Raw genomic sequence first — 14686 nt, 5'->3', positions numbered from 1 at the left:
CCTTTTTTTTCATATAACTCTCAATACCAACACCTAATGAGGTTGTCGTTAACTCGCTGTACTGCCTTGAGGCCTTCTGTTAATATTTTAAAGATGTTATTCAAAAATTAGGAGTTTCTCTTGTGGCACTGCGACTAGTTGACTAGTTAAAGGAACTTTAGCCAGGCTTTAATAACTAGTTGAAAGATGAACAAACTTTGACCTTTTGCAAACGCAACATTCCAAACAAAAATGGCGGATGAATCAAACGGGTGAGTAGTTTCTGCATGTTAGACATCAATTTTCTGATAGCTTTTTTTAAGGTAACTGGAATACGCAGAAGGTAAATTTAGCAGAATTTGTTAAATATCTATTTCATGATATTGCACGTCCGACATGTCAGATGGCACTTCCCTTGTTGCAATATTAGCTTCAAATTTTAACGTTCATTCTCGCGGTCGGCATGGTCATGATGGTCGGACTCCGGACATGCTGGAGGTTGTTCCATCAATTATGTCCATTGCACATGACTCACGTCGGGGCAAAGCCAAAGGGGTAGCCCAGGTGGACTCCCTGAGCTGACCATACTACGTTATGGAGGGAGTCCAGGATTGAAAGGGTGCACAATCGGGCGAAAAATTTTGTAACTAAGATTTTCAACACTACCTTTTCCAAAGAATCCAAGGAGCCAACTTCACGTCTGTCATGTCTGTAACTCCTGTGTCCTATGCGTCCTTATCTCCCCAGCTGGTGGGATAAGAAATTTGACGCATCACCACCAAAGCAAGACAAAAACAGGAAAATAAAGTCGGACCTAACATTAATGTTTTCAGCCATTCTCCAGTGCAGTTTGTACAGTGTGCACAAGCAACTACATTACATGCATGTCCTGACTGGAACCAGTGAAACTGAAAGCCTAACCGAATCCACTGGTTTCTTAAATGCTCACATAAGCACGTGGACTCCCGGCAGTTCCGTCCGTGTCGAGGGAGAGGGTATTATCCAGCAAGGCTTTGGCACATTTCTGTTGCTTGCAGTTTACCCATATCTGTTGATTTGTCCCATTTTAAAAGTCACAGCCAATTAGCAATTCAGTCTGCTTATTGTTTGAGTATGTTTAGTTTACAAATAGAAAAAAGAAGGCCGATTAACAGCACGATTTGTGCATGATCGCTACGTACCGCACATGCGCACGCCGGTATTGCCTCTGCATACTGTGTTCCCAATCAGTATAGCATCGCTCTTGCCTCTTCATTACAATCATCATGCCCGCAATGTAATGTTCTTTTTTTATTCCTCAATTATCAAGATAAGTTACTGTTTCAGTTTAATAAAAATCAAATCACTACAATATTGTGTATTTATACATTTTTAACCAATAAAACTCTACTAACAAATTAAACATGTTAAACACTTCAAAGAGAGATCATTGATGAACTTGTTCCTGTACAAGAACCCTGCATATACAAAGTCTTCTATGCTAACTGAGATAACTCCTATAAAATAGCAGGTTGTGTCGCAAATTTATGTTTATAAACCAAAATATAAAGCAGACAAAATCTGAACATTTTAGGGATAACCAATGGGGTTAATTGGTCAATCTGAAGCCCCCGATCCGACAAAACCGGAACTGCAGTTTTTATATCAGCTCGATGGCAGGCGGGTTAAAGCGACGTACATGTACCAGTCACAGCCTCCGTGTAGCAGGCGCGTGACAGACCTTCACTGGAAATTGGTACGCGCAGTGCATGCACACAGCTCAGATTCCTTTACGTGCGTGCACTTTACAACTCGCTCGAGAACGGATGAATTTCGTCTACAAAAGTAACATTATCTCTCACTTATTTTCCTCGATTTTGCAGTCCATGGTTTGCTCTGAAATTCCTAAACCCCTCAGACGGATAGATAAAGCCACGAAAAACTTGTAAACATTAAAAATTAGTTTCTTCAACAAGGTAAACCAAGAATAAATTGGAACCAAATTTGTGGTCGTTTTGTACACAAGTCTTAGACCCTGGACATCAGTCGTAATGAAATGAAGACAATGTCCAGCCTGGGCTAGGCAAAGGGACAACTCTCCATTCACTTTGTACAGGGATTTTCATGTTTCTGCTTTTTACTGCAACTTGATAAAAAATCACTAAAACCTTTTTAGTACAATGTAGGAGATATTCATAGCACATAAATACTGCAATTTTGGGCATATTTGCAGTGTACATGTACATGTAGGTCTACAATACATGTGCAATGCAGAGCAAACAGATTTTTTTTACACAAAAATGAGTGTGGGTTTTGACTGAAAAGCTTAAAATTCATATTTTCATAAATCTTTGTTCATATTCATGCCATATTTCAATGAATTAAATGCATGCTACACTTAGAATTTCAAAAATTTTGAAATTCGAATTTAAATAAGCTAGAGCGTGTGTACCCCCAGAACTGTGGGGTCCAATGTCCACCCTGCTCCCACTTGTTCTGGGGGTAGAACATTCAGACAGACAATTTTTAATCACAATTTCCTATTTGATAAAATAATAACACAATACAACCTTGGGGCGTGATCCCTGGCCACATGGACTGGTACATGGTGTTTCAGGTTTAATAGCTTCTGGCTAGCTGGCTAGTGTCCCCTGAGCAACGATATTGATAAATGGCAAGAGCCACCGACATACCGGGTAGGGCTAGATACATGTACATGTACATGTAGCTCAGTTGGTAGAACACCGGTATGGTATTCCGGAGGCCGCAGGTTCAAATCCCGCTCCAGTCAATTTCTTTGTTCGTCTTTATAATCATTTGTAAGCACCTAGTCAGTTTCCCTGTATAATTCATTTCATGTTTCTAACATGTCTAAGTACATGTAAATACTTGGACTTTTTCCCTGATAAAAGTTGGCTTTCTATGACATATCACTTTCTAATGGCTCATCAATCACTGCAAGGGAAAATTACAGTAGTGATGTCCTACATATATGGAACTCTTACATGTAGTGCACGTATACCTCAACTTTGCTTCTGAAGGAGAGTAGGTACATGTACATGTAGGTACACTGCTCAACATCAGGGGGACAAGGTTGCACCCTCATGCCTGTTTCAACCAATCACTTAGAGATAGAGTTTCTAATGGAACTTTTCAGTAATCAGTCAGCAACGTCCTGCCAAACCATCTTGGAAACTGTCATCATAATTATTTTCAGTGTGTGCGTGGATTGTGCTGCTCTTACTGTTGTTACTCCATAATTTTTCTCAAAAATCAAAACCTTGCCGTCTTTCCACAAAATTGTTCCTGCTGTTATTCAATATGGTGTCGTCATTCTACTTACCGTACATGTACATATAGGTGCGTCCAAGAGATTACAAGTAATTTTCCTTTCTGTTGTACGGTAGGAACAGGGTTTGCAACTATTCAGTTCACTTCAACCTATTGCACACATCTTGACCAAAGGGCAGCCCTCCATTCAGTTTGTCTAGGGAATTACATGTACATGTACTTACTGTGTTCATATTTACAGCAATTAAGAAAATGAATACAACTTTTTTAGGCATAATATGGGAGCAACATTTCAGGTACATATACGTGTATTTTTATGAAAAGGTGTAGACCTACTCGTACATGTATTGTTAGGAGAATTAACAATGTGACATGATTTTGAATTTTTTTGTCCTATCAACCATAACGCTATTCATTCCCCAGTCCAGAGGGGGCAATAAAGAACAGCCACCACTGACCAATCGGAGACAAGAAACAAGTGTCAGTACCTACATGTACATGTCCTCCCAACCTCAAGAATGTTCAGTGATAGGCCTGTTTGCAAGCAGAGATGTACATGTACACATGTGCAGCAGTTGACTGGTTGAGTCATACTGCACACATGGACATATAATTATGATGATGTAGGCCTTCATCATTACATATTGCACATGTAGGCAGTGCATCAGTGTACATGTATATACCGACTTGTATGTGAACACATGTACTGGTAGTCAAGTATTTGATGCATGGTTTGTTGTATTTATTTGCCATGTGATATACCGTGTGTAGGCCAACACCTTTGCCAGGCTTGTGTTGGGCTGCAAGCTGTGCAAGACCACTGGGGCACTTTTTGAATATTTTTCCCTCAAAAAATGTCACAGAATCCTCCTTTATTGTGTTAAACTTAAATCCAGCATACAAGTACATGTACATGAACAGTGTATCGGGATATTCTGATCCATTGCTCAGGAAGATGTTTTGTGCTGGGAATTGAGTCCAAAATTGCCATATTTGTACCTATGTACACATAGGAGGTCCAAATTCCAGCTCATGAACACGGAGTAACAACAACTATGCCAGCGTGGAAATTACTGAGATAAAACTTTCTATGTCCCCAGAAACACTCACTGCTTTCATTTAGTGCCATGCCAGTGAACCGGCAAAATCAGCTGGAAACCAGTCCAGGATTTATTTGTCCACTGCCAAAGTTGAAGCGGTCGCATCAATTTGTTTTTTCTTACAAACACAGATGGGAGATCTCCTCCAGTCCCCTCCGGCCACATTCAGCGGATAGTGATCTCTTCGGCTATCAGAGTCCCTTTAAGAGGATGATGTCACTTCCTGAAGGTAGAGAGGGTTCTCCCAGGCGATCCCAGCAGCCAGTTCCACAGATGTCATCCCCGGTACGTTCCGACTCTCCTTGGCATGCCTGGTCCCCCTCAAGAACTAGACAAGGAGCTTATGCAGGATTTGCTTCTCCATTGGTAAGTTCAGCAATTTCACATTTCAAAATGTACATGACTTCATGTACATGTGTAGTTCAGAAAAAAATTTCATGAATGAACTTCGCAAAAGGGACTATAGTAGATTGTTTGCATGGTCACAATCATTGAGGGGTGATGTACAGTGTACCATACAGTGTGCTACCAGGAGGTTGCCACAGGCAGGCCATTTTTATACAGTGCAATTATGGGAAATGGTTGACAAATTCTGTCCTCCGGCTGCACGCAGGGAACTTGATTTATTCTTGTTCGTTTTTCCATGGCAAAAGATTCGGTCATGTGTTTAGATTATCAGTGTTATCCTTCTACCGATATATTGCATTGAATGGCCTGAACAACAGTGTATCGAAAATTTCCACCAGTTTCCACTGGAGTACGCTCAAATTCAAATCGTAGCAAGTCGGCAATTTTTTTGCCAGCCTCAAATTTTGGAAGATGGCTTCTCTGTGGCAATCTCTTGGTGGCATGCTATACTGTACATGTAATTCGCCTGTATTCAGTCGCATGGACATGACACGGGAGTCATAACCTTTCCTCCATGATGATGCTCAGTGTAAGCACCCTTCATGTACATCAGGGTCTTATATAATAAAAGCCCTCTTACTATTGTGCACCTACATGTATTGCCTTGAGTAATCTAACCATTTCAAATGCATTGTTACAAGCAGTTTTCTACATATTTGTACATGTGTGGAATCCATGCGATAAATGTTGAACTGTTGCCATATTACAGTACATGTACATGTATATGTACATTGTAAATTGGTACATTTGTGTGTCTGTGTGCTGTATTAAGCAGTGGGACTGGTACATGTTCATGTGAAACATGTATGTACTTGTTTGCCATAAAGCCTGGTTTTCTTCCCTAATAAGCTGCTGGGGGCATTTTTTTCCCCACAAACTGCATGTATTTCTGGCACCCACAAAATATGCACCCGTACATGTGGGGAGGGAAAAAGGGTTAGTTTAGGCATCAGTGCCGGTATTTTCATTCTTCTCCCCCTGGAGTTCTTCTGTTCAGCCGTTTTTCAACTTACCTGGTAAAAATTGTGGCACGTGTGCAGATGTCAAACGGCCCCCATACAAAAGGTCCGTAGCGTACATGTACTGTACATGTACATGTAGGCGTCTCCCTGTGGCGAGGTGTGTGGTTTTGCCAGTTGTATGGATATGAAGAAGCTGCTGTAGATGGGATTCAGTAACCTTATCTCTTTTGTGGTTTAAACTTCCACTCCCTGGCAAATTGGTTTACCCAGGTCTTTAATCCCCAAAGGTCTTTGTGTACATCTACATACCCGTGGCAGTGTGGGTTCCCGGAGTTCAATTCTAATTACATGTACTCAAGAATGGCTTTGTGGGTAGAGGGAATGGATCCACTTAGTAGCAGCGTTCACATGTACCCGTAGGATCATCTTCCTCGCTTTGACCCAACCAAGCATGACTCGTTAATACATCAAGTTCTGCAGAAGTGAAAAAAGAATCCTTGAAAGAGTGTGCATGTCCTGTGTGGAACAAATAAGGAAAATTGTGTATGTTTACACATCATCTGGCAACAAGTAATTAAAAGAAGCTTCCAGTGAAAATTGAAAGTTTGGCTCAATTTTTTTTTATTCAAATTACTATGTGTGACAAAAATACGAACAAGATTTAAAGACCAACTCCAACAGTTTTTAAAGTTTCGAAAATAAACTATAATTGTGTTTAAATAGTGTGTAATAAATCATACATGTACATGTATTTCTGTCTGTATTGTGTCTTTATTTTTTGTAATTTTGCCAAAACTTTTGAAAGGTCTTCAAGTTTTGTGAAAATTTCCACAATCAAACTGCTGGCGACGCTTTTCAGAAACTAATAATACCGAAGAAAACATTGAAACTGGTGTCCGTGGTACGACTGGTTCCGCTACAGAGTACATGTACAGTACGTGCTCATGAACATGAGTTACATTTACCGGTACATGTGGATGCAGCACACACCAGGGATCGATTTGTGCCAAATTATCTCTTCTCTGTCGAGAGTTTGTGCTTCTTTCTTCATGAATTACAATAATGCCAAAATCGTGTGTCATTGGTAGATGTACTAGAAATTTTGCAAAAGAACTGGGATTGAAATTCTTCAAGTTTCCAAAGAACGAGAGCATTCTTCAACATGTTCAAGTTCATGCTGTCTGTGGCTTCGCCTGCTATGCATGCCTAAAGTGCAGGCACTGTGGTAATTCCTCTTTACGGTAATACATCAGAAAACTCAATATTCATTAGAGGCTAATGAGTCGTGACAGCACTTCCATTTTTACAATACTGAACTAAACTCGCAGGAAAAATGGGTACAAAAACTGTGGTTTATTGACATAGAAAGGTGTATTGCAAGGGAGATATTGATACACTGTATTTTCCACTTTTAGTAGACTTGGCTCTCCTGAATTGGATTCAATATGAGAAAAGTTAGCATCATGGGAGTTGGTCTTTAGATACTTCTTTTCGTCAGAAGTGACAAAAGGGTGGTACGGGTACATGTAGTTTCTCCATTCACAGAAAATCCTTTCATCAGTACTTAGAGGGTGCTACAGGTGTATTTTGCTTTTGTCACACAAGGCACTCCTCAAGAAAGCTATGTATACATGTACGTGTATTAAATTTAGTTTAGAAATACATGTACATGTAAGAATTAATTACATTGTAAGTTAAGAATACATGTACATGTAATTTGAAAATGTGGAAACCTACATGTAGATTTGTAAGAAGGGGGAAAACATGCTGAATGTTTCATGGTGCATGTGTTTCAAGTGCAGGTACAGTACCTTAAACTGTGCAGCACATGGACAGCATGAATATTGGTTACGTGTACTGGTACTGGTTTGTGCAGTAGACATGGTAGATGGGTCATTCCACGAGAATGGGGCATCCTCAGCTTTTACCACGTGTCATGACAGTAGAGTACTAGTGGGTCATTTACTCTATAAAAATAATACACGCCTCTGTATTCAGCCTTGCAAGATGTACAGCAATTTGGAATCCACATGCAGGGAAATAGCTGTTCATTTTTACAGAACCGATGTAACAACTGACACCATCACAAATTGTGCCCCAACCTCATAGAATGACCCAGATGGCATTGCTGTCTCATTTGTAATCTGGTCATGATGTACGGATAAGCACTTGCGTAATTTACGTTACTCTTGAAATGTTAATCTGTTTTGCTTGTTGATTTTCTAACGTTCATTTCAAAGTTTCGTTTTGTGTTAAAGACTCATCTAGCTACCGGTGTATGTTCGTACCTTTTTCATAACTTCACGAACAGTGATATCATTATCATTAGTGAAGATGAAAGAAGTGGCAGTAGGAATTACATGTAGGAATAATGTACCGGTTGGTATAATAAAAAATGACTGAAAAAATATCTGGCAACAACTTCATGGTTAGTCACCCTAGCTGCATTACTTTCCAATTGATAACTCAATTATCATTTTGTTGCTAGGCAACTCACGCTTTCAAATGGTTCACGTACATGTACATAGTATACTAAGTACAGTAGTGTCAATTTAAGTTGTTAGTCTTTTCCTTGAGAACATTTGTCATTCCTAATCCTACCGTACACATGCTAGAAAACCACTAGCACCAGTACATGTGTATGTTGACACAATGCCTTGTATTGTGCATCTATGAGTACAGTATATTGCCAACCATCTATGCTGCCCATTAAAAATGTCCATGCATGCACATAAATCATGTACATGTACCAGTGCACACATGTGTATTGCACCAGTACATACATGTACATGTACTCACATACGGTAGTGTACATGTACATTGCCACAGTTGTCCTTTTGTAGAGTTAACCCATGATCCACCGACATGCACATAAAAGTCTTTTCTGGAAATAAAGAAGAATGTCAATTTTGTCCAGTCAGTGGTCGTGCATATCTTTTGGATACTCTGTATTTAAAGCACACGTGTATGAATGTGTACAGTGTGGTTGCCATAGTAACTTTGTAGGTATTTAGTTTTAGCTACTGGTACATGTACATGTACACATAATTACATGTATTGTACATGTGCAGTAATACCCCTGGTGGCTGTGAGAGTTTGTGCACCTGGGTCATTTTGTAAAGTTGGCGTCCAAAGTGTGACATTTTTCCGTCCCTATTACCTCTGACATCTACATGTATACCGGTACATGTACCATCTGACATGTTTGACAAGGGATGTATCAATGAAATTGATTTCAAACTATTTTTATTTTACATGTATTTGTTTGGTAGGTACATGTACGTACAGTAGTTTGCAGTACATGTACCTATTCAGTCTTGGAAATTAAACAATGAGTTCTAAACATTAAAAATCAAATGCCAGGCGTAACAGGGACGGGAAAAAAAATGGACCCCAAATTTCACCTGTGAGTTATACATGTAGGATACATGTATGTACATGTACATTATGTACATGTACAGCGTGTTTTCTCTTCAAACATTTGAATCACAATCATTTACCGGGTATTTCAGCAAAGGTTGAGTGGGTCCCACAGAGATCATCACCTGAGACATGTACAGGTACATTGTAGGGCCAAACCTGCAGCATGGGTATACATCAGTGTGAGAATGTGTTCTGCATAGTGACAACAATTATCATTCTCCTAGGGTCTCATTTCTTTCAATTTCAAAGAAATTTAAGTGCATAAAGAGTATTAAAACAACTTCAAAAATGGACCATTAATAACAAGCGAGAGTAGACATGTATCACAGTGTTCTCCACGAGGGGTTTTCAAAATTTTAGACTACCCTGCTAAGGTTTTGCCCCCCGCCAACATTCTCACCGCGGCCCTGCTATTTTTTCTGTTGGATTTTCCCTGTTCTCCACTGTCTTCACAGTTTATCTAAATGCAAAGAAGTTTACTGCACCTTATGGAACGAACATGATGAGTTTGCCATCGTGAGTTTTTTTTTCCTTGGAAAATACATGTACAGTCAATTTCCTTCATGTAAGTTCAGCATTTTTCCTAGATCTGGATCGCTTGAAATAGAACTTTTTTTCTGCTTCAAAAACTTCTTCTTAAAATTGTGTTCTACATTCTCAAACAAGTTCAGTTAGAAAGGTGAAAGAAATGTTAGCTTCTTGTACAAAATTTTGTTTCCAGAAAATTTCTAGAAAAGAATTTTTCTGCTAGCTACCGTAGATTTCTGTTTCGATCTTTGACATTTTTGAACGGTTTGTCAAAAATCATGAGAGCCAAAAATTGACCCCCAAAAATACAGGGTGATAGGTCATTTTGTACGTGTGATTCTAAATATTTTATTTACTTAATAATTCTATAAGCGTTTGCATCTAATGTATGTTTGATCAAAATGACTTTTGGGTTTTGTTTTTTTCAAATTGGCCCAAAACTACATGTAAATACACATTTTTTCCAAGTTATGGATTACACCATACAGTAAGTGCACGCACGTACATGTACTTGTATGTACGTTGCAAACTCAACTACATGTATATGGGTGTAACAGAAACTTACATGAATGTGATGTAATGGGTTCGTCAATTGTGCAGCACGGGGGACAGTCACTGATTACTCGCAGTACAGATTTTAAAAATTATGTAAGTTTAACTTTTCAATTCACTGAAATTGTTATTTATGAACTAATTTTCATAAAATCAAGAAATTCTAAATTAGAAAATCAGCTCGTCACAATGGCTCTGGCTGACTTTTACTCATCTGAAATAGTATCCCATGCCTGGCTTTAAACTTCTTTTTTCAAAGTGTTTCTGTACACTTTAGTGACCTCATTTCCTCCATTTCAACCAGGGCAAAGGCAGTTTTCCACGGTCAAAACGGCATTGACAAAATTAACTTGTCTTGTCGGTTGAGTTCTTCACTTGCAAACCATAGTGGAAAAAGTGAATGCCTCACACCACACTTTTCTCAAATCAAATACCCAAACCCCATGCCCTGCCTGGAGATTACATTGAATCTGATGTCATTGTTCTCCTCGATCCCAGACGACTCCTTGCAACCCTGGGCATGGGGTTCTTTGGGGTCAAACAAGCCCTGAAATGTAGTTGGCACAGTTTGTTTTTCGTCCCTTTAGCACTCCATCACTCTTAGGGATGTGCATCCTGAATGTCAGATGGTTACTTATTCAAAGTTCGAATATTAACAGTTACATGTACTTAGTCAACATTAAATGTCGAACGTCAAATGCGGAATAAGAAAAAATGTAACTTCACACCGCCTAAACCGATTCAGAAATAGAAAAAGTGTTGTCACTTTTGACGATTCCTTAAGTCCAAATTAAAAGCTTACAGGAAGATTTTGAAAAGTAATTTTGTACATGTAGTTTTCTAATGCACAAGGTAGACTAGCGGTACATGTATATGGTACTGCCCATATTTCACCAGAATTATAGGAATCCATGGCTGGAACCTCACTGGAGTTATTTTTGAGATCCGGATTCAGGGAAATGACTGTACATCATCGCACTGTGCCCATGTACATGTACATGTATGTACATGTAACCCCCTTGATGGCAAGTTCCAATCAGTAAAAAATAGAAAATGCCCAGAAAAAAAAAATCAACTTTTGATGTCCTCCCAATAGCAATCTTGCCTTCATTTCAAATTGTTACCAAGAGCAAATTTGATTCCAAAAAGTGCCCAGGAAATACATGTACCTCAAATTGTGTACCACAGAGCATCTAGAACCCAAAGTTTCCCGGGGCCCTTGAGCAGGCACCAGACCCCATGCCATAATGGCTTCACATTCCGCTCTCACACTGCGTGCCGCCCTGCTATAATTTTAGATGTGTGTATTTGGCCCTGTCAGCTCGTACTATGTTCATGTATGTCCACTAAAATTCTCAGCACTTTAATACTCGTATCCTTCCCTTGGGGATATTTTTCAATCAAGTCAAGTCTACGTCAATATGGGCCTACATTGTGCAATTTCACTGTTTGCATCATCTCCCCCAGAATTGTCAGAAATGCTGGCCTCCTTCTGGAAATCTCAATTCTTGGATTATTCCTTTTGCCCATGGTGGTACATGTAGTTTCCTCTGCTTTATCACTTCACAATCTTTGTTCGTACACATGTGTGGTACATGTACCTTGAAGGAACAGGTTCTCGACAAGTAAACAAAAAAATGAGCAAGAGGATGAAAACCTCACTGCTGTGAGTGATTTCTCAGTGAAAATTGACTGTGACAGAGTGGGCGTTTTCATCAAACTTTAAAGGAGCAGGACCTTTGTGCACAGCATTTATGTCTCTGGGGGATTCCACCCCCTCCCCTTTGGAAATTTTGCTGTACTAATCCCAAACTGGGACAAGTATAAAGTTGCTCCCTCATGACCTTTTCCATTGAAGTCTTGCGCCACTTTTGATCTCAAATTTCCAAAAATCAGTCAAAGTGTTCCCATGTTACATGACAATCAAGGAGCAAAGGCTTAATAAATCCAAAAATTGGGATTTTTTCATATGCATACATGTACACTACTCCAAAGAATTAAAGGAACAAAAGAACAGAATGTTTTTGTCATGGTCTATATGGGCTACCGTTAGAACAAGCATGACAAGAGGCATTAAAGTTACATGTGTATGTGACAACGCCCAAATGATTTTCACATAACTTTAATGCCTCTTGTTCTAATGGTAGCCCATATAGGCCATGACAAAAACATTCTGTTCTCTTGTTCCTTTAATTCGTTTGAGTAGGTCCTAGTGTACATGTATATACATGTATTGGTAGATGTTACAAGTGATACATGTTATTCACATGACCCTGTCTGTGTTTCATTAATTCAGTTAATATTGGTACATGTACCGGTAGTGTCTTCTCGAAATGTTCGCCGGAAAAAATATTGTTTTATCTCTACACAAAAGTTTCCATCATTCCATCTTCGAGATCATGGAGAGGGGGTCAATTTGAAAACATACCTCTTACGCTCACTCCTTAACAGCCCAGTCTGAATAGGGTTAAACCACTTAGAGTAAAAAGATGGCTACTACATAACATTGTACATGTACTGGTTGGTGCAGTCATTTATCGTTGATGCAGGTTGTTCATGTTGTTCACACAGGACACGTACCAGTTCCAATGTACACCATAAGTGTTCCTGGTATATGAATAGAAGATGTTTAAAAAATGCTTTGATTGCATTCAAAAGGTGAATGGAATTGATGCCTTTGTAAATTAGTAGATTCAAAAGAACTAAACGGGAACCACCTTCTCTAAACCTACACGTACAAGTTTCAAATCAAAGCAAGTCAAAATGACAAACTGATTGAGTTGATAATGATCAAGGTTTCTCATTGTCATCTGTGGGTACAAATACATGTACATGTATGTGTGCATGTATACTTGCTTCCCAGGGGCTTTGAGGGTTGAGATATCACCTGCTATCTGTCAGTATCAGATTTGATTTTCACCTGTTACTGACACCAATGCCCTCCAGAATCATCTTGCAATGACAGAATCTTGATAAGAGGCACCTTAGGGAGACATCAGCCTCCTGGGGGGACGTGCTCCATGCAGTACTTAAACACATTGCATGGGGAATAGAATGATGTGTTCTTTTGTTGGCATGGCAACACTGACATTTGTGACAAGTGCAGCTTATTTACATGTACTGTATTTGTAGACTTTTGGATTTAAATTAATTGTCCAAATTTGGCACAGTGTACACATACACACATGCGGGGATCAGAACTGTATAGTCTCATCCTAACACATTAAATGAATTTCTGTTGCTGTAATTTTTGCCCTGCAGCTACTGGTACAGTACACTGGACGTGTAATACATGTACAGGTACATGTACATGTAGGTACATATACAGTACTCCATTAGACATTTGCTTTGACAGTTTGACACCTACATGTACATGTACATGTAGGTACATATACAGTACTCCATTAGACATTTGCTTTGACAGTTTGACACCTACATGTACATGTACATGTAGGTACATATACAGTACTCCATTAGACATTTGCTTTGACAGTTTGACACCTATGGCACATGTACATGTACATATTTACTCAAGTGTGTACATTGTATCACTAAATAATTTAGTCAGCCATATTAGTTTATCAGTGAGAGTCCTCCATACATGCACATGTACATGGTGGGCAAACATTTCTAAATCTTGCATTAAAATTTTACAATTTTCTTACTAAATGTACATGTACTTCCAAGTTACGATACATGTAGCTAAGTTTGCATTGCCCCATGTACATGTATGTACATTACGTACACATGTCATGTATGTTCATGCCCCTCACTTTGTTTGTGTGCATGCGCACTGAATCCCACTACAGCCAAGAAGCCAGTAAAATGGCTCTTGACGTGGACAGGTGGACCCCAAAACTAAATCGACCAATATCAAGCTCAGATATAGTTGTTTGCCCCTCACTTTCATACCAATTAGTATTTAAACACTCAAAGTTCCTTTTGCTAATTTGCACATGGAAAAAATCCATTTTCTGCCAAATTTTTGCCCGTCTTTCTTACAGGTGCATGTACGTACCTCCAAAGTAACAGAGTCAGAAGTTGGAAGTGAAGCCAACATTTTAGAGGGAATTTTTTTCAGTTTTCCCTGACATTTCTCTACTTGTGAATAATGAGGAATATCATGAACGCTCTAATGACAAAGTATCATGCAAGAAGGAAACCGTATTGATGAAGACGGAAAGTTTTTGTTTGGGCCTCTTAGTTGGGCAATTTGACGTCGTACGTATTAGTGTGATGAAGTAAAAGTCAACTCATACCGAAACGCACTCATATCCAGGTGGGTGTGCGTGTATGCTATGCCCGTCTCATTTTTGACCGCTGTCGGTCATGTCGGACTCAGTGCGGAAATTTGAATCCACATGAAACACGAACCACATTTCAGACAAATGGCTCTCGATCTTGAAGAAATGAACTGATTGATACAAATTATTCATCAGTCTTTGAAACAGTATCACCCATGAT

At 39.2% G+C, this 14686-nt stretch overlaps 1 protein-coding gene across 5 annotated transcripts in view; it reads left to right on the top strand.

Moving 5' to 3' along the window:
* Positions 1-82: 82 nt before the first annotated feature.
* Positions 83-14686, top strand: part of LOC110980418 (PAS domain-containing serine/threonine-protein kinase-like) — a 42480-nt gene continuing 27876 nt past the window's right edge. The window contains exons 1-2 of one of the 5 annotated variants that reach the window (XM_087133232.1): positions 83-251; positions 4481-4715. In XM_087133232.1, coding sequence (XP_086989358.1) covers positions 232-251; positions 4481-4715 — 255 coding nt within the window. In that variant the 5' untranslated portion in view covers positions 83-231. Of the gene's footprint in view, positions 252-4480; positions 4716-14686 lie in introns of those variants that run through there. The other 4 variants (XM_087133231.1, XM_087133229.1, XM_087133234.1 and 1 more) reach the window with 4 other exon arrangements.

Source organism: Acanthaster planci, linkage group LG02 (assembly GCF_054643075.1).
Source record: "Acanthaster planci isolate LZ-2023a linkage group LG02, COTS_SCS, whole genome shotgun sequence".
Classification (NCBI taxonomy): Eukaryota; Metazoa; Echinodermata; class Asteroidea; order Valvatida; family Acanthasteridae; genus Acanthaster; species Acanthaster planci.
This window is presented reverse-complemented; position numbering and strand designations above follow the sequence as displayed.